The sequence below is a fragment of the Fusarium flagelliforme genome (assembly GCF_020744385.1).
Source record: "Fusarium flagelliforme strain FIESC 12 MPI-CAGE-AA-0113 chromosome Unknown B0J16scaffold_7, whole genome shotgun sequence".
Taxonomy (NCBI): domain Eukaryota; kingdom Fungi; phylum Ascomycota; class Sordariomycetes; order Hypocreales; family Nectriaceae; genus Fusarium; species Fusarium flagelliforme.
The window spans coordinates 2,662,145-2,681,686 of record NW_025763509.1 but is presented as its reverse complement, the minus strand read 5'-3'; the positions used below and the strand labels follow the sequence as shown (position 1 = coordinate 2,681,686).

The 19,542-nt window shown below is 47.2% G+C and overlaps 3 protein-coding genes across 3 annotated transcripts; 1 reads left to right on the top strand and 2 right to left on the bottom strand.

Annotated features, from left to right (window-relative positions):
• Positions 1–8,696: 8,696 nt before the first annotated feature.
• B0J16DRAFT_349566 (uncharacterized protein) lies at positions 8,697–9,350 on the top strand (the record flags this gene model as incomplete). The annotated part of the gene is made up of 1 exon (XM_046128929.1): positions 8,697–9,350. A coding segment is annotated over exon 1 (254 nt), but the record flags the coding sequence as incomplete, so codon positions are not given.
• A 399-nt stretch (positions 9,351–9,749) lies between these two features.
• On the bottom strand, positions 9,750–10,697 carry B0J16DRAFT_375803 (class I glutamine amidotransferase-like protein). The gene is made up of 3 exons (XM_046130725.1): positions 10,303–10,697; positions 10,183–10,245; positions 9,750–10,131 (listed from the first exon to the last, which is right to left on the bottom strand). The coding sequence occupies exons 1-3, from the start codon at positions 10,672–10,674 to the stop codon at positions 9,844–9,846; spliced, it is 723 nt and encodes a 240-aa protein (XP_045979452.1). The 5' UTR covers positions 10,675–10,697; the 3' UTR covers positions 9,750–9,843.
• Positions 10,698–11,229: 532 nt separating this feature from the next.
• Positions 11,230–18,481, bottom strand: B0J16DRAFT_388933 (uncharacterized protein; the record flags this gene model as incomplete). The annotated part of the gene is made up of 3 exons (XM_046131784.1): positions 11,230–17,961; positions 18,020–18,179; positions 18,234–18,481. The coding sequence occupies 3 exons, from the start codon at positions 18,479–18,481 to the stop codon at positions 11,230–11,232; spliced, it is 7,140 nt and encodes a 2,379-aa protein (XP_045979451.1).
• Positions 18,482–19,542: the final 1,061 nt, after the last annotated feature.

The window sequence follows — 19,542 nt, the reverse complement described above, 5'->3', positions numbered from 1 at the left end:
CCATCACAGTTACGTAACTTAGATTGTTTATTTGGCTAATGACTTAACTATGCCTAATTAAATAGATTTCCTAGGTTATTATTGCTGGTTGTGGTATTGCTGGTCTTATACTTGCAAATGCGCTTGAGGTATGATTTATAAGCTAAGATATTAAGGGATGTTATTGAAAATATACTAGAAAGCTGGGATTGATTATGTATTACTAGAGCGCCGAGATACAATTGCTCCTTAAGTTAGTGCGTCTATTGGCATAGGTCTAAATAGCAGTTATGTAAGCTCCGCCTACTTCTTTACTTTTCTAATGTTCTGCGTTGTAGATGTTAATGTATCTAAACCTAACCTATGTAATCAAGATCCTTAATTAACTCGGAATTTATACTAGAATATCTTCCTCTACTAAGAGTATCTCTAGGTAAAAATATACCCTTTAATTTAACCTAAGGTAAGAATAGGAAGAAAAGTAAGATTAAGAAGGCCCTAGTAGTATTACCTATGCTTAGCCTCTTATATCTTACTAAAATAATATTAAATATTAGTTAACTAGTTCTATAGCTATTACAAATACTTAAGGCTAGTAAATTATTAGTAGATACTAATCTAGTTCCTATATTATATACTTTCTATAGTATTAACTAGCTTAATAGCCTATAGGTTTCTACTAACTCTTCTATTTAACTAATATTACTAATTAACTATATTTACTAGATAGGTACTAATTAATATATTCTCTATATTAATTATATCTAGATATAATCTAGTAGCTTAAAGGTAGCTTATATCTTTCCTTACTAATTATAGGGTTATTATCTCTATATAGGCTATTAAGTTAAACTACTATAGTAATACTTTAACTGCAGCTTAATTATATACTTCTCCTATAAATCCTAAGTGCTAGCTAATTCTTCTGCAGACTATCTCTATTTACCCTACTTAGCTAAGTCTATAGGATTAGTATTTTAATGTTACGATCCCCGCGGTTACGTCACGTGTACCCCACATTTTTCGCCAATTAGAGCTCGGCTCACCCACACCTGCGTGAGCCTCACCCGAGCTCACGACGCTAGCCGTGAACTCGCTTACCAGCTCACCCGAGTTATCGTGAGCCTTCCCTCGAAGCTCACGACTACGCCAGTGAGACCATCATGTATATATACATTCCTTTAGCACTAGATAGAACACTTAGCTCACCAGCTATCAATAAGACTTCTTTACCTGAATACGCCTAACCCGCTCTATTCACTATTAAGAGACGTGACACTTCGCAACGCTCAGTATCTACGCCCTACACATCTGCCAACATAAACCTAGTACGGACTAGTTTATCCCTTGGGAACCTAAAACCGTCACACGTTGATAGCTCTTGTTCAGACTGTACCGCGTAACACTGAGCAATACCTACGCAATGGCACCTTCCACTCCAAACCGACCCGCTACCGCACCCCATGGCCAACAGCCACCTCAGGCAACTCCACCTGACACCTATCCTACCCTGGAGGAGGAACTCAACCTCCCCATGGACACCGAAGATGAGGAAGAAGAAGAAATTGCCCCAGCTCATCCGAGCAGCCATGAGGATGAAGTTACCAAGCTCAAACGAAAGATTCGAGAGCTCAAGAAACAGCACGACGAACTTCTTAACGCAGCCAGATACAACTCTGAAGTAGCCAAAACCAAAATCGAAGATTTGGAAGGAAGAGTGACCAACATCGCTGGAATTGCCGAAAACCTCGGCAAGGAAGCAGAGAAAAGCCAACGACTCTACAAGGAACACATCGAACACACTGCAGCACTTGCTTTGACTGGAAAAGACCCAGGAGAAATCCTTCGACCTCGCCAACCTGACCCATATGGAGGCGAACCAGAGAAACTACAAGGATTCCTCACCAGTCTACGCAGCTACCAGATGTACTACCCAATTCAGTTCAGCACCGATGAACTCAGAGTCAGACACGCCATGAGCTTCCTCAAGGACAAAGCTCAGAGACTCATGGAACCCATCGTCAGAGATTTTGTGAACAATCCACCTTACGCCCGAAAAGAAATGACTACCTATGTCTACGAAAAATACGAACACTTCGAAAAAGAACTCACGCATGCCTTCGGCATTGCCGATGAGAAACGAGAAGCTGAAATGAAAATTCGACAGTTAACCCAGAAGGGGTCTGCAGCAGCCTACCTCGCGGAGTACCGATTCCAAGCAGCTAAACTCGATTGGAATGAAGCAGCCCACATGGCACAGGTATACCTCGGGCTCAAGTCAGAAGTCAAAGACGCAATGGTCTACATAAGGGACAAGCCCAAAAACTTGAACGACCTCGCTGCTGTGGCTGTAGAAATCGACAACCAGCAGTTCGAACGACGAAAAGAGAAGCAAGCCAGCAAGCAAGGAGGATCGTACAACCCTAGTTGGAACAAGAACAACTCAAATGGAAACCGTAACCACGCCAACCAAGGGAAGTCTCGACAGCCCGACACCTCCTACAGAACCCATGCAGGACCAATGAACGTAAACGCCATGCGCACAGGACGGCCGGCACCTACTTGCTGGAATTGCGGCAAGAAAGGACACCGGGAACCGGAATGCAGAAACCCTGTGAAAACCAACCAGAAGTACAAACCTGTACCAGAAGGTAAGAACATTCGACAAACTAACACACAGGAAGAACCACAAATGGCTATACGCACCCCGAAACGAGTAGCCATGACTAGGTCAGGATATAACACCTCGCCAACCCAAAATTGGTCAGGAGAACCCGAACAGCCCAAGGACCCCTTCATGAGCTACCAAGAAACTCTGAACAAATACTACCCAGACGGGCAACAACCAGATCCGAACTACAACGCTCTCAAAGACCCGGAATTCATGGAGAAACGACAGAAAGATAACTGGAAGCACGCCGAATACATAAGACAAAGAAAACAGAATGACCCCGAGTTCAGGGAACGTTGCAGAAAAATCTCGGAAAAGAGCAGAAAGAAGAACAAACAAAACTGGGAGCCAGTGCCCGAAACAACCGAAGAAGTAACCACCAACGGAAAAAGAATCGCGATGACCAGAAAGGAAAGAGGACCTACCCCTGAACCGGGAAGTACCCTCACACCTGAGGAAATCCGCGAAGGATTGGACAAACTCATGGACGAAACCTTTTCCAAACTACCAATCCCGCAACCCGATGGAACGATCAAATCCTTGCAAGAAACTATGGGACGAACCGACGATATGCGACACAATAACAGCATTCCTACGAAAAGGACAAAACCAAACCGACACTTTTCGGACCCAAATTATTCCGGCGCGATAGAAGCGGAATTGCGAATGCAGTACGAAAACAAAGTCACCAAGCACCAAAAGGCGCAGGCTTGGAAGCAAAAACATGACTATGACAAGCAGTGGGCAGAACAGACCGACGAAGTAGTACGACGCGCAAAAGAGCGAGCCGAAACGGTACAAGATGATGACGTCTATATCCGGGCAATCACGGCAGAACAAGAACAAAACCCTGCCAGCATGGTACAACGACCTATGGCCTACTCCGACCTACGGAGATACCCCAATAGCCCGAAGCACAACCAAATCTCATGGATGTCATGCACGGCCCACTATTGCGCGCTACACCGACAAGAAAAAATAAGCAACAACTGCTTCCCCCTAAGCATCAAGAATCATGTTTATCAGAGACCGTACGCCATCATCGACACTGTAGGATACCGACTATCCGAACAGCACTTGGAGAATGAAGTGATGAAATTCACAGCCCACACAGAGACCCGAGAACGCGCACTTGCACACATCCAAAATCGACGCTCCATCGACCAATGGAAACACCGAGTAAAGTCGACTACACCGGTAAACCTGCGAACCAGGGAAGAGGACGACGAGCGCCTCATCAGAAAATGGCAACAAGACACGAAGGGTGATCCCGACAGAGGGGACACACCGGACCCTGAAACCCTACGACAATGGGAACAACAGGAAAACGAAGAATGGCGAATGAGCGCAGAAAGCCAAGAAGCCATACAATCAGAAAATGAATGCCCAGACGACGCATTATGCTACGATAGCGAATGCGATCTTCGACACCCCAGCCAACCGGGAAAAGACAACAGCTTGCTGTACTAGAGCCGCAGACAAGCGCAATCACAAAGCCAGCAGTGCTTTCAAAGGCTCTCAGAAGGACCGCCTGCGGTCAACGAACTTGCCTAGAAATACAAGTACGAATCAAGGGAACGTGGCTAAACGCACTACTGGATAGCGGAGCTGAATCCAACCTAATTGACCCTCGCACGGTCAACAAGTTGCAGCTACCATGGAGATACAAGGACAAGCCCAACCCGTTAACAAACTTCGAAGGAGAAAGAGCAGCCTACGACGGAGGACAAATTACCAGAGAGATTGATCACTTGAAAGTATTCGTCGGAACTCGAAGGCACAACATCGACTTCGACATTGCCCCAACATCAGGCTTCGACCTGTTCTTAGGATACCCATGGCTACATCGCTACAACCCGCAATTTGATTGGAGGACTGGCCAGATCACCCGCATGGATGATCCCTTCGATACAGAGGACGATTCGGAAACAGACGACGAACAGAGATCTCAAACTTCGACTGAAGCAGCCAGCGAAGTCCGGCGTGAGAAACACTCTCACCCACCCCCAAAGGGGACACGACAGAAACACGAAAAAGGCAAGACAAGACATGTCAGACGAATAGCCGCGACATTTGGCGCACAGCTGCACGACCTCAACACAAAGTTAGAAAAACAAAAGACGCCACTCACAGAAGATCGACTCAAGAACGTACCACAGGAGTACCGTTGCTATGAGAAATTGTTCAAAGAAGAATTGGACACGAAGGTACCACAGCACAGCCGCTGGGACCACGAGATCGTACTCAAATCAGACGATCTGCCCTTTCAAAAGATCTACAACCTCAATGAGCTAGAACTCACCACGCTCAGGGATTATTTGGAAGAGGAACTCCGAAAAGGTAACATACGAGAATCAACATCCTCAGCAGGATTTCCCGTAATGTTTGTACCTAAGAAGAACGGAAAACTACGACTTGTTGTGGATTACAGACGATTAAATGACCTTACCGTCAAAGACAGGACCCCACTTCCGCTCATCACGGAACTTAAGGACCGACTGCAGGGAAAACAAATCTTCACTGCTCTCGACCTCAAAGGCGCTTACAACCTTATCCGCATCAAGGAAGGCGACGAGTGGAAAACCGCCTTCAGAACCAAATTTGGACTATTCGAATACTTAGTCATGCCGTTTGGTCTTACAAACGCACCAGCCACCTTTCAACGGATGATTAACAATGTTCTACGGCAATACCTAGATGTGTTTGTAGTATGCTACCTTGACGATATCCTAATCTTCTCGGATAACGAAGAAGAACACCGGGAACACGTCCATAAGGTTCTTAAAGCATTACAGGACGCAAACCTTTTAGTAGAACCAGAAAAGAGTCACTTCCATGTCAAAGAAGTTGATTTCTTAGGACACACCATCTCACCAGGAGAAATTCGAATGGACCGAAAGAAGATATCGGCAGTACGAGACTGGCCTATACCTACCACAGTCAAGGAAGTACAAAGCTTCTTAGGTTTCGCCAACTACTATCGACGATTCATCAAAGACTTCAGCAAGATAGCTAATCCTCTTACGGAACTCACGAAGAAGGATACTAAGTTCATATGGCACGACAAAGCACAGCAAGCTTTCGAGAAGCTACGAGATGCTATACTAAGCGAACCAGTTTTGATCATCTTCGACCCGAAGAAAGAAATAGAACTCGAGACCGACTCCTCAGACTTTGCCCTAGGAGGACAAATCGGTCAACGAGACGATCAAGGTGTACTACACCCCATCGCCTTCTACTCTCACAAGTTACATGGAGCAGAACTCAACTACCCCATTTACGACAAAGAATTCCTAGCCATCGTCAATTGTTTCAAGGAATTCAGACACTACCTTATGGGAAGTCTCCATCAGATCAAGGTCTACACCGACCACCAGAACATATCCCACTTCGCTACAACCCAAGAACTGAACCGACGACAACTACGCTACGCTGAATACCTATGCGAGTTTGATTTCGTAATCATACATCGCAAAGGATCCGACAATGGACGCGCAGACGCCATTAGTCGCAGATCGGACTTCGAAGAAGGAGTCACGAGCAAAGCCAAAGAACAAATCCTCAAGAAAAATAGGAACGGGGAATACCAATTCACCACCCCAGCAAGAACCATTGCAAGAACAACAACACGACTCACAGGCGACGCCCTAATCAATGAAATACACCGAGCAAACAACGCCGTACAAGGACACGAAGTACAGGACGGATGCCACGCAACAACAGAAGGAACCCTATACGAGAACAAATTCTGGGTACCTACAAGACTACAAGAACAATTAGTACGGGATATACACGAACATCCCCTACATGGACACCAGGGAATCACAAAAACCCTCAAACGGATCCAACACCACTATGGATGGCCGAAAATGAAAGAAACAGTGGAAAAGGTGATCAAACAATGCGACGTGTGCATGCGAACGAAAGCACAACGCCACAAACCATATGGCCAACTGCAACCTTTACCGGTAGCACAACGACCTTGGGACTCGATCACCATGGACTTCATAACCAAATTGCCCCTGTCAGAAGAACCCTCAACCGGAATCTTCTACGACAGTATCATGGTTATCGTCGACCGACTCACGAAATTCTCATATTACCTACCCTACAAAGAAGCTACAGACGCAGAAGAACTTTCCTATGTCTTTTATCGACACATTGTCAGTATACACGGACTACCAAATGAGATCCTATCGGACAGAGGACCAACGTTCGCAGCCAAATTTTGGCAAGCACTCATGTCACACCTAGGACTCAACCACCGGCTATCGACAGCCTTCCGACCTCAAACGGACGGACAGACCGAACGGATGAATCAAGTGTTGGAACAATACTTACGATGCTATATCAACTACGGACAGAACAATTGGGTTGAAAAGCTACCTGTTGCACAACTAGCTTACAACACTGCCTACAACGAAAGCACGAAGTTGACACCAGCCTACGCGAACTTTGGATTCACTCCCGACGCCTATCACAACGGTCGTGAAACAGACACAATCAACCCTGCCGCAATTCTGAAAGCAGACGAACTGAAAAATCTACACGAAGAAATGAAAACAGAATTGGAATTTGTCAGGAAACGAATGAAAAAATACTACGACACCAAGAAGGTAGGAGGACCAACCTTCAAGGAGGGAGAGATGGTCTACCTAGCCATAAAAAACATACAAACAAAACGACCTTCACACAAATTGGACTACAAATACATCGGACCATACAAAATTACAAAGAAAATTTCAGAAAACAACTACAAACTGGACCTACCACCGAAAGTTAGGCTCCATCCAATTTTTCACATTTCCTTACTCGAATCAGCAGCCGACACGATACAAGTCAAAGTTGGCAACGAACCCGAAGAAATCGAAGGACCAGAAGTCTACGAAGCAGAGGCAATCAGAGATATGAAAAAGGAAAACAAGCAAACAATGTATTTGGTGAAATGGAAAAACTACCCGGAGAACGAAAACACATGGGAACCACCGGAAAACCTCATCAATGCCCAGCGACTCCTGAAGAACTTCCATCAACACCGGAAAAATCAAAGAAGCTAAAATCAAGCACATCCGAATGCACCAACGAGTTAATATCCTCAACCACCAACTGCTCCTTGGAAGATTCAGCCTTCTCAGCCTCCTCAAGCTCATCCAATGAATCCAGGCCACGTCGAGTCATTTCAACCCCACGAGACACCAACTCCTTCTTTCGCTTACGATAAGTCTCCAGCTGAGAAAGAGACTCATCTAGTTCACGCTGCGCAATACGAAGCGCCTCACGACGAGAAGACAATAATTCTTCAGCAGCCGCTTCTCGCTCTTCCAGACGTTTCGCTTCATTTATGATACGCGTAACTATAAAAAACAAAATCAGCATAAAAAATCAGAAAGAACCACGAGAACTTACGAGAATTCAAAGGTGTACCGGTCACATCACAAGGACGACCGAGAGAAACACATAAACCGCATTTCTTCTTTCCCGCAATCATCTTGCAGGCTACACCACGCTTACTACAGCGAGAACAAGGCATAACTTCGAAACCAAACTGTGCGATACCTTCGGCAGCTTTGCGACGCTTCTCGGTGGAAGTCAGCGGAACGGTATCAAGGGAATCTACTTTTCGTTTGTTAGAACGCTCCGACATGGTGGATACAGGATTAAGTTAGACTCACATGGGAAAAGTGGTTGGAAAAACAAGTCATGCAGGTCTCGAGGACAAGACCATGGAAGGGGAGAGATCGTGTTACGATCCCCGCGGTTACGTCACGTGTACCCCACATTTTTCGCCAATTAGAGCTCGGCTCACCCACACCTGCGTGAGCCTCACCCGAGCTCACGACGCTAGCCGTGAACTCGCTTACCAGCTCACCCGAGTTATCGTGAGCCTTCCCTCGAAGCTCACGACTACGCCAGTGAGACCATCATGTATATATACATTCCTTTAGCACTAGATAGAACACTTAGCTCACCAGCTATCAATAAGACTTCTTTACCTGAATACGCCTAACCCGCTCTATTCACTATTAAGAGACGTGACACTTCGCAACGCTCAGTATCTACGCCCTACACATCTGCCAACATAAACCTAGTACGGACTAGTTTATCCCTTGGGAACCTAAAACCGTCACATTTAAGCCCCCTATATTACATTATACATTATATTAGCTTACCTATTGAAAATTTTAAAGTAACTAACATAAGGCTTACTAAGATAAACTATACCCTGTATATCCTGCCTATAATGATTATCACCTACTACATTCCGCTTTACGCGATGATGCTTTGGCTAACACCACTTGGTTGCTAATTGTGGCTGTTTGTCTGGCAAATGTTTCCTCTCTGGATTGCTATTGCGACTTTTATCCTATTCACAGCCACGTTCATCTGGCTGGCCTATCTCTTCTGGGATATAAAGCACGCTGGAATGCTCCAAACAAACTGGCTTAAAATTTATACGTATGCTGCCTGTACAATTGTTATGTTGGGACCCGGGGCTACAGCTGGCTTGGGGTGGCTTTGGAGGGAAGATGTAATTACCAATAAGAGACATAAGGCAGCTGTTACAGAGGTTACTGCTAGTAAGTAGCCGCTGAACTGGCAGATTACTCTTAATGCAAAAAGCCCTTCAAGTCGCGATGCCGGACTACTACCCTAATCAAGAGAACACTAGACGATAATATCCTCTTTTAGCTGCAGTGAGAAATAAAATTGTTCCTTTAAATGTTAGAATGAAATGCCCTTGCACTTTAAATGGAGATATGCAGGCGCTACAGGGGGTGGGTCTTATAAAGGTCCACTGTTAGCGAAATCACCCTATCTACAGCATGTCTCTTAACAGTCATCCCGTTGTTTAGGGTAATTTACTTGCTGTCAATTTCTTGCGAACTAAACAACTGCAATTACAGGCCACTGCTAGAGATATTCAGTTTGAGTGGCTGCTCGGATTTCCATCCAGCTCGCAGACTATTATCGTAAATCTCTCAATGGACCTCCATCATCCGCTGCGCAAGGCTGAGAACAGTTTCCTAAACACACAACCTCCAAATCGATTTTCAAGACACTTGAAGCTTTATCAGAACGGGCAGGCGAGGCAACTGGTGGTCAATGTTTTATGTCCATTATATGAAGCGCAACTAGAGATAAGATTAATCTACATGTAAGATAAAACTATTGTTGACGGTTAAGATATGATCCTACTCAAGGTTTACGTCACCAGACGCCCATCGCATAACCCTTTCGAAAACGAGTTCACCGTCGTGAGGTGAGTCGATAGGCTTGAGACCGTGCTCTAATTCCTTGCCCAACCTGGCTGGGCTTTCCAGAGCCAGAAACATCTTGGATAATGAGAAATCCATTTCTGGGTGTCCCTGGAAGGTAAGAACCTGTCCACTTGTTGACACTAAGATCTCGTGATTGGGAGCCAAGGGTGAAAGGTGGGGCCCAATATCGGTTACTACAATCTCATGGTTCTTGTGGATATTCTTGTGATGTCAATCAGCCTAGCCCAGATTTCAAACTGGTCAGCAACATACCAGTGATTTAGTCTTGAACAACGCAGTTCCTTGTGGCGATATTGTGATTTTTTCGACGCCAACCTGAGTGCAAAAATCAGCTGTGCTTTATTTTACTCCATCCCATCAGCCAGAACTTACACAGTGTCCCCTAGGTGACTTGCCCAGGGTACCTCCCAGCGCTAAAGCAATAGCCTGCTGGCCCCAGCAAATCCCTAAGATCTTAGGGCTTGATCGGTTCGCTGTAGCTGCCTTGATGTACTCCAGTGTTTCGCTCACCCATTTGGGCCTGTCGTTCTCCAAAAGGTTGAAAGGGCCTCCGGTCAAGATGATCAAGTCCTGACTTTCCATTTCGGGGAATCCATCGCCTTGGATTGGAGCGTAAACATTAATATCGGCATCAGGCTTCGACTGGCGGACGAGTTGTGTAATTGTGTCAATCATGGGTTTGCCGCCAGTCTCTTCAAGTATGAAGTTCTGGAGGATGGCGACACGAAACTTTTGCGAAGTCATGACGTCGAAAGTATCGTTACGGGATAGGATGAAATAAAAAAGTATGAGCGACGGGCGGAAGGTGAACTTAAGGAATTTAGTGAGTTATCCACTGAATGTGGACCCCGAGTGTTGAGCTGTACGTTTCTTCATCAGCTCACCCCCTGCTATAGGAAGTTAGTGCTAACAGACACCACAAAAGCAGGGGTGGTAAACCCCTCAAATGAAAAAAAGAAGTTACAATTCTAGATGTACCTTACAGCACCGTTGCGTTGTCGGAAGGCTTGCCGCCGATAGCACAAGAGACGAAAGTTTAGTTACCTTGGGTAAGTTTAGACCAGCACTTAGGCTACTTTATTTTACCACTCAACCCTTGAAGAGTCCTACGATAGGCAACGAACAGTATATAAATCACAGCTTCTGAAATCACTGGTCTAATCCTGCAGAGTACTTTCATGTGTAGGCAGAATTATCAATCACATGCACATAGGTCAAAGGCGGGCACGTATTTACGCTATGTTTTCAGCCGCGAATTGAAGGAAATCTGTTCATCAAGGGGCTTCTAGAAACATACAGCTACATAAGATATTTGCAAACATTCTCCTGCCCTGATAAGCTTTCAATCACGTCACCAAAATACCTAACCACATAATCCGCCGCCTCTTGTTCCAGTACCTGGCTAGAAAGCGTCATCGTGATGGCTAATCCTGAACCTTTGGGAACCACAAGGACATTGGCTGTGTTCGAAGGGCGATTTGGCAGACTATATAGCCCCGTCTCGCAAGTATGTCCATCAAAGTCGCAGGTTGGATCATCATTGTTGGTGAAGTTTTGGAACCTTATGAAGCTACCAAACTTGGTCCCAGGCTCCCAGGAAGTACAGTTCCGAGTGATTTCCCCAAGTCCAAGATTCTGTACCGGCATCGTTTGGATGTGCTGGTGTTGGACTTGAGAGAGTAGATCTTCTTTGTTGGGCGACGGAGGGAAGTGCACTCGTACTGGGATGATGTTAAGGCATGGACCGACGATGCGATCTTCATGCAATCTTCCGAGGCCGCGGCCATGAACAACCTGGCCAAAAACAACATCACTCAGTCTACCTTCGCTCCCGTCAGATGCGAATAGCCTGGATAGTGTGATTGCCCACGCCAGCTTCACCAATGTTGCCATGGTTGAAGCCGGAGGTGGGGAGATTGGTCCAGTCTCCAATGTTGCAGACACCCCTTGAGGCTTTTCCCCGTCCCCTACTAAAGTGTCTCTCGCCGACGAAGGAAGGAGCTTTCTGCTCATAACAGTAACTGGCGTATCCCCTAGCACATCTCTCCATACTTGGTAGGTCTCGGGGGTTCTCTTCTCCCAGATATGTCTTGTGTGGTCTGAAAACTGAGCACAGGGCGCCATCTCTTGTCCGGTATATGCAGAACTCAAATCCTCGCAGATGGTACTCAAAGATATCCCATCAAATAAGGCATGAGGCATTCTCAGGGCTAGGAAGAGCCTAGAGTCTCTCAACTTCAAGAGCTGAATCTGCAACCCAGGCTTGCCGTCAATAGGTACGTCCATAGCGAGAGAGTCGTTTGCACAGTGCTTTTCCAAGCTTTCAACCTCTGAGTAGCGCAACAACCTGATTGGCATTTCCCGCATAGTCAACTGGATGATGGACTTCTCTCCACTTGTACAGAAGACTGTGCGCAAGATGGAGTGCTTCTGCACAAGGGCGTTGCAAGCGGCCTCCAGACGATCCTGATCGACTCCCTCAGGGAGCGAGATCCATAGATAGCGACTGTAGAAGTTGTAAAGTGTCATCACCTGGAACTCGGTCGCAGGACTGGCCTCGATGACATTGCCCACTACCTCTTGCGGTATGTGGCTTGGAAGTTCATTGAGAGGAATCCGGTCGCTGGTGGAACCACCTCCAAGCTGGTTCGTGCTTCCAGGTTCGCAATTCAGAGTGTTTGTTACCTCCTCAGTTACTGGGGCGCAAGCCAAGGCAATTTTAGACAAGACCTGATATGAAAATATAGTGGCAACCGTCAGATCAATACCGCGACGTTTGGCAAGTGTGGACGCCGCCATTGCTGATATCGAGTCTCCTCCTAGACTGAAAAAGTTGCTGTTCATGGGGACCGAGTCGGTATCTAAACTGAGAGCTTTCATAACAATCTCTTGAACCTCTCGATCATGTGCAGTTCTGGGGACTTCTTCCATGCCTGCAGTGCTGGTCCTCAACTGGTATTGATCAAGAATCTTCGATATGCTTCTTGCAAAGTTGTCGCGGAGGAGACGTCGATTGACCTTCCCTGACAAGCTGATAGGGATATGAACGAGGGGAATAAAGTATGTTGGGACCATGAAGGATGGTAGGAGCTCACGTGAAGAAACATTCAGCATCTCAATGGCGGAGTAGAATTGCTGGCTTGGTGAACCAATCAGCTCGAACCCTCCAGCATCAGATGCTTTGTCACTCGAAACCTGTTCCCAATCCTGTCTTCTCTGAGGAGCGAGGAAGGCTACTAATGCAGAACGGTTGTTCTGACTCGGGATCTTGACGCACTCAACTGCTACGGCCTTAATGTCCTTGCAAACAGAAGTCAAACAATGTTCAACTTCACCGACCTCAAGTCTCTGACCGTGAAGCTTCACTTGGTCGTCTTTTCTACCAAGGAAATGGAGACGACCATCGGATGTCTGTCTGACAAGATCGCCCGTCTTGTACATCCTTCCACAGCTCGAACGAAACTCTGAGAGCCAGGACGGGACACTGATAAAGACCTGATCTGTCCTTTTCTGGTCTTTGAGGTATCCCGTAGAGACGATAGGTCCTTCAACGACCAGTTCCCCAACCGTACCGATCGGGACCAGCCTATCGTGGTCGGTAGGGTCAACTACCCAAGAGGCGGCTTTGAAGCTGCGACCAATATCAGATGGTTGGCTATCGAGTAAAATGCGTCCAATGTGAGAAATGACAGTGCATTCAGCGGGTGCGTACATGGCGAAGAGTTCCAGTCTGTGCGCCCAGATATCCACGATCTGTGAGGTAAGAGGCTCACCACATGAGCCCAAAGTCTCCATCGTAGGCACATCCGATGGATCAAAGAGATTGATGACTGACGGAGTCAAAAGCGCCCAAGTCGCTTTAAGATCTCCTGCTGCCTTTGCTGGGTTCCCTCTTCGTTCTTCTTCCCTCGGTACACAGAGACAGGCTCCAGCAGCAAGTGTAAACAGGATCTCGCCAATGCTGATATCGAACGCGAATGAGGCAAAATGAAAAACGCGGCTGTTTGGAGTGAGATTGCCATGTTCTCGCATGACGGTCGCGCTTGTAGCAATGGCACCGTGAGGAAGCACAATGCCCTTGGGAATGCCCGTACTTCCGGAGCTGAAGACAACGCAGGCCGGAGAGTCTAGGTCCAAAGAGACAGTGGGCAGAGAAAGCTCAGACCCTTTGTTTTGTCCTTCGATATATCCCTTGGGGTCAAAGATCGACAGCGGAAGTGAAAGGTTCTCGCCGGTATGCCTAGTCTGTTCGAAAGTAACGAGGATCTTGGCGTCGACCATAGAACACATGGTTCGTAGTCTCTTGATGGGATGTAAGAGGTCGAGAAGGACAAAAGCTGCACCTGTCTTGAGAATTGCCAACATAACCACTGGCGCCCAAGGTGATCTCTCTGCTAAGAATGGCACAAAGTCCCCTGGCTTCACGCCTTGGCTGATGAGAGTAAGTGCAAAGTGATTGGAATAGTCCTCGACCTGTTGGTATTCCAAATCCAGATCCTTCGAGTGAACTGCAAGTGCGTTCGGTTGAGTCGTAGATAGATGCCGTATTCGATCCTGAATACAAGTGGTAGCAGATGTGGGAAGGACACCATTCCAATCTCGTAGCCTTTCCATATCCTGTAGAGGTACCGTACTGATGTCCTTGACGGCCAGAGACCCTAACGTTGTGATCTGTTGCATAACAAGGGACAACTGCCTGAGAAGACTCTCTCCAACCTCCCGAGTAATCAAGTCAGAGTCAAATGCCGCTGTAAAGTTCACTCGGCCTTTTTCTGGCCGGCACGTCAAGGTGAGAGGATAGCTCGCGAATGCTCTCGCATTGTCATATGATGAGGACTGAAATAATGAAGAATTCTTCTTCTGCTCCTGTGGTTGCACAACGAGTAGATTCTGGAAGTTGCATGCTTCGGCAGCTTGCTCTCCAAACTGTCGGATACGTGACAACCCTGTCTGCTCGTATGGAATCATGTCAATGAACTCACTCTGGATCTGTGCCAGACTACTGTTGACAGATGTCTCGGTTTGCAATCTTATGCGAACAGGTAGAGTCGCCAGTGTAGGTCCACTGATCTGGTCAATGCCGTCAAGATTGACATTGCGACCGCTCACGGTGGCACCAAAAACGACATCTTCAGAGCCTGTCTGGCGCCACAGGACGATCGCCCACGCAAGGCGGACAATGGTCGAAAGTGTATACTTGGTGGGCATGCCTTCATCGAGAAGGACCTCGTGTTGAAGTACAACGGTTTTGGCAGTGTTTGCAGACTTTGAGGCTGTGACAGGGAAATGATCAGCCTCAAAACCAGAGAACAGTTGTCGCCAGAATGACTCAGTCCTCCCAGTGTCCTGATGGAGTAGATGACCAACGAAGGGGTTGAATGGCTTCATGTCGAGGGCTCCTCCCCCATACGCACGCTCTACTTGAGACAGAATCAAGTCCAAAGACCATTCATCAAATAACGAGTGGTGGATATCCAGACGGAAGGATTCCTCACTCAAATAGAATCTGGCCAGAGGACCCTGATTGATGTCGATCATGGCTGAGAAGCCCATGACGGAGGACACAAGCTCCAATGGCATCTCGGTTCTTACAACGACTTGGTAGAGCCTTTCTGTTGTTTGCACCATCCGAGTTCGAAGGATTGGGTTCTGATACCAAACTTCCTTCAAAGCACATGTGACCTTGCTGACGTCCAGTCCAGGAACGAGGTGCCAGATGTAACTACCAATGTACGCCTGCGGGTCTTGCGCAGTCAAAGCTAGCAGTCCTTGCTGCATGTGCGTACAAGGGTATACATCATCGATCTCGTTAACACAAAACCCAGTTGCTCTTGCAATAGAATCAATAGTCTCCTCCGAATTCACGAGCAGTGAAAACGGGGCTGGTGTCTCTAATGGCGAGCTTACGTTTGCTTCAATCATGACTGACCCCATTTCTGATAAGACGGATGTCTTGAAAATATCAGATACCGGAATACTGAAGCCTTCTTGTCGGAGGGTCGCAGCGAGTAAAATGGCGGCCATTGAGTCACCGCCTCTTCGGAAGAAGCAGTCATTGCGAGAGATCGTCGACTCATTGATGCCCAAAAGTCGTCCCCAAGTTCTGGCAAGGACCTTCTCATTAGTAGTAGAAGGCCTTTCCCCAGCATCTAAGTCTTGATTAATGAAACAATTCTGACTGACTGATAGCGCCTGAGCCGCCGTATCCTGTAGCAGAAGTCGATCGAGTTTGTTGGAAGTTGTAAGTGGCATATTCTGAAGGAGGAAAAACTTGGACGGGATCATATATGCTGGTAGGTCGTTAAGCAGGTATTCTTGAAGTCCTAATCTTAAGTCATCGAGATCGTCCAGCTGCTCCGGTAACAGTTGAGACGCGGTAAATGTTTCCCTGGACGTATCGAGTCCCAGAAAGGTAACAAGCTTGGTAGAGCCATTCTTCCCTCCCTTGACAGCAACGACAACAACATGGGAGAAACCTGCTTTCGATACCTGTGGACATGCTGAGATGTGGTGTTCAACCGCGCTGAGTTCAAGTCTCTGTCCGTTGACTTTGACTTGATGATCCCGTCTTCCTGCCAGCTGTAATGATCCATCAAGGTTATATCGCACCAGGTCGCCTGTACGAAACGTTGGCTTGCCAGAGTGATGATGGCCGTATTGCTCATATATCCTTCTCTTCCATACTGGCTGTGAAGTGAAGTATTTGTCCGTCCGACCCTTGTCGCCGAGGTAACCGCGAGAGATAGACGGGCCTTCGATAACTAGCTCACCCAACGCACCGATTGGAGCTAACTTGTCGGGTTGACCAATAGCGACAACCCATAACCTGGAACCACATCCATATCCGATGTTGCTTGGTGAGAAGCCCGGGCTGACGTCTGATGCCAGTGCTGCGATACCAGTGCTCTCACTCACACCATAAGCATTGAAAAGCCTGACGTGTTTTGCCCATGTCAAGACGTGGCTTTCCGTCATGGGCTCTCCTCCAAGTACCAATCCTCGTAGCGTAGGACAGAAAGAAGGACTGAGAGTACTGGCCATAGAGGGGGTAAGACTGGCAAGGGTAACCTGATGCTGATTCATAAACCCAGCGAGGTTGTTCAAACGATCATCTTCAGATGGAATACAGACGCAGCCACCGAACATCAGCGTGACAAGAGTATCGCGATTGCTGACATCGAAGGAGTATGATGCGAACTGCAGCATCTTCGTCGTAGTATCAATCTTGAGGGCCTTGGAGTTGGCCATGGCCATGCAGTAAAATGCAGAGTGTTCCGTGGTGATGCCCTTCGGTTTACCTGTTGTTCCAGAAGTAAAAGTGACGTACATGGCATTTGATGTGCTGACGCTGACGGTTGGTGATCCAGGCTCATCGTCCAGGGGTATAGACTCCAACAGTTCACGAACCCCATCGCCAATCACGATGGCTTGGCAAGCGAGCTCCTGGGCAATGTGACTATTCTCCGATGAACACAATGCCACAAGCGGGTTCAAAGGCGAACTCAGGCCCTGACTGTATTGCAAGGGATGAGACGGGTTGATGAAGAAATAGGCACCACCAGCCTTGAGAACAGCCAGTTGAGCAACAACTGCCCATCTGGACTTTTCAAAAACAAGAGGGACGAAGACTTCAGGGCCGACGATACCAAGATGCTGGATCCATATTGCGAGACCTGTCGCAAGGCGGTCGAGTTCTTGGTACGTAAGATGCCCATCCCAAGCAGATACAGCAATGGATTTGGGGTAAAGGACAGAAGTCTGAGAGATGACACGGTGGATGGGTTGTGGGCTGGGGTCTTCCGTAGCCGATAGGATGTTCCATCTGGCAAGTCGGTTGATGTCACCATCACTACAGATCTCAAGGTCTCCAATGGAAGAGTCAATGTTGACAACAATCTCCTCAATTGCCTTGGCGACTGTAGCTGCGACCATCTCAGCCAGTGTAGGAAGAACTACTGACGACTTGTAATAAGCCACGACGCTGGGGACATGCGTTTCAGACCTTTGGGAGAAGCACACGGCAAGGTTGAACTTGAGCCAAGTGTCAGTAAATCTGGGCGATTCTTCCGATTCTTTCTGGGAGCCTCACCATGTCTAGTTCTCCTATCATCCCCCGATATTCTTCATGTGGAACGATAACAGAAGCAGCACCCCAAAATGTGGTACGGTTTAGACCCACCGATTGAACATCTTGTAAGTCCCACAGGCTTCGTACAGGTTGCGTGGGTGATACAGCACAATAGTAGTTCCTTAGAATTGTCAGCTTTCAGCTAAAGGAAGATTGACTACCCTGGACACTTCACCTCTCGGGACCTAAGCAAGTGAACCATACATCCTCAGAGCCAGTATAGCTTCGAAGAGTCAAGGCCCATGCTGCTTGAAAAAGGCTGAAGAAGCTCTTGCCTTCCTCGATCAACCATCTGGCCAGGACTTTGCTACCCAAACCTGAGCAATCGACACTCACGGTGTCCAGGTGGGTTTCGAACTCCGGAGCTTCAGGCGGGACGCCAATCTGTGGTACGGAAAGTGCTGATACTGCTGGAGGAGCCATGATGGGAAAAGCTGGGCACAAGGTTTACTGCTGGAGGTAGCAAAAACGATCACAATGGGTTTTACAATATAGATTGACAATAACACACATGCAGAAGTATTTACAGCTATCTTTCAACTACACTAAACTTTTTAAAAACGCAATGCACGCACAGTGGTTTCGCCATCCAGCAAAGCAGGCGATTTAGTGAAAGGCATTTACTGGATTTGACTTGTTACATCTAGCTAATGGAGGTTTCAATGCACCACAGTCCGAATGCACTGGTGTGTATCTATCTGATACACGGCGAACCAGACAAGCGAGACAAAAGCGCCGAAATCCTCGATTGATAGTCTGGTATCCATGAACCGGTAGGCCTTACTTGCGTAATAGAAATGCCGAGTCATTCTAGTGCCAATGGTTTGCTACCCCATCGTCGTGACGAAGAACTCTTGTATCCGCAGGACACCGGGGATCATTCCTAATACCACCTATCCAGGGACTTGATACACTCGCACAGTAAGCCGCCGTATGAGTCAGATTCCGCGGAGACGTAGGTTTTCTGTGCAAGGGAAAAAGCCCTTGCAATTGCGTAACGCAGGCTAAATCTAGGCCACCAGGGTCAAATCTTCCACTTGCCGTAGTCCCGATCCATTGAAGCTATACGAGACCCAGAAACAGTAACCCACGGCGATGCGCAGCAACGATTGGAAATGGATGAATCGCAAGCAGGATGTGAAGTCAGCAAAGCGGATGCCACAAGTAAGCACTAAAATGACTGACTAGGAGAATATTCCTTCCATATTCCACCGATTAGTGAAAGTACGGGAAACAGTTGTGAACCATCCACTCCTGTATTTAGCTAGGCGAACAATTGGAGCAATACCGGGCTCGGCAGGGCGCGTATGCCGCGTTGAATCCTTCCGCAGCCCAAGATCCACAGATCATTTAACCCTACGAGATTAGTACAAAGTCTATTCGATCTATAGATACCGTTACGTTGCGTCATGCAAGATGATGCTGTGCACAGTGTATGGAGTATCGCGAGTCATGCTTCAGGCAAACTGGGGCACCCATGCACG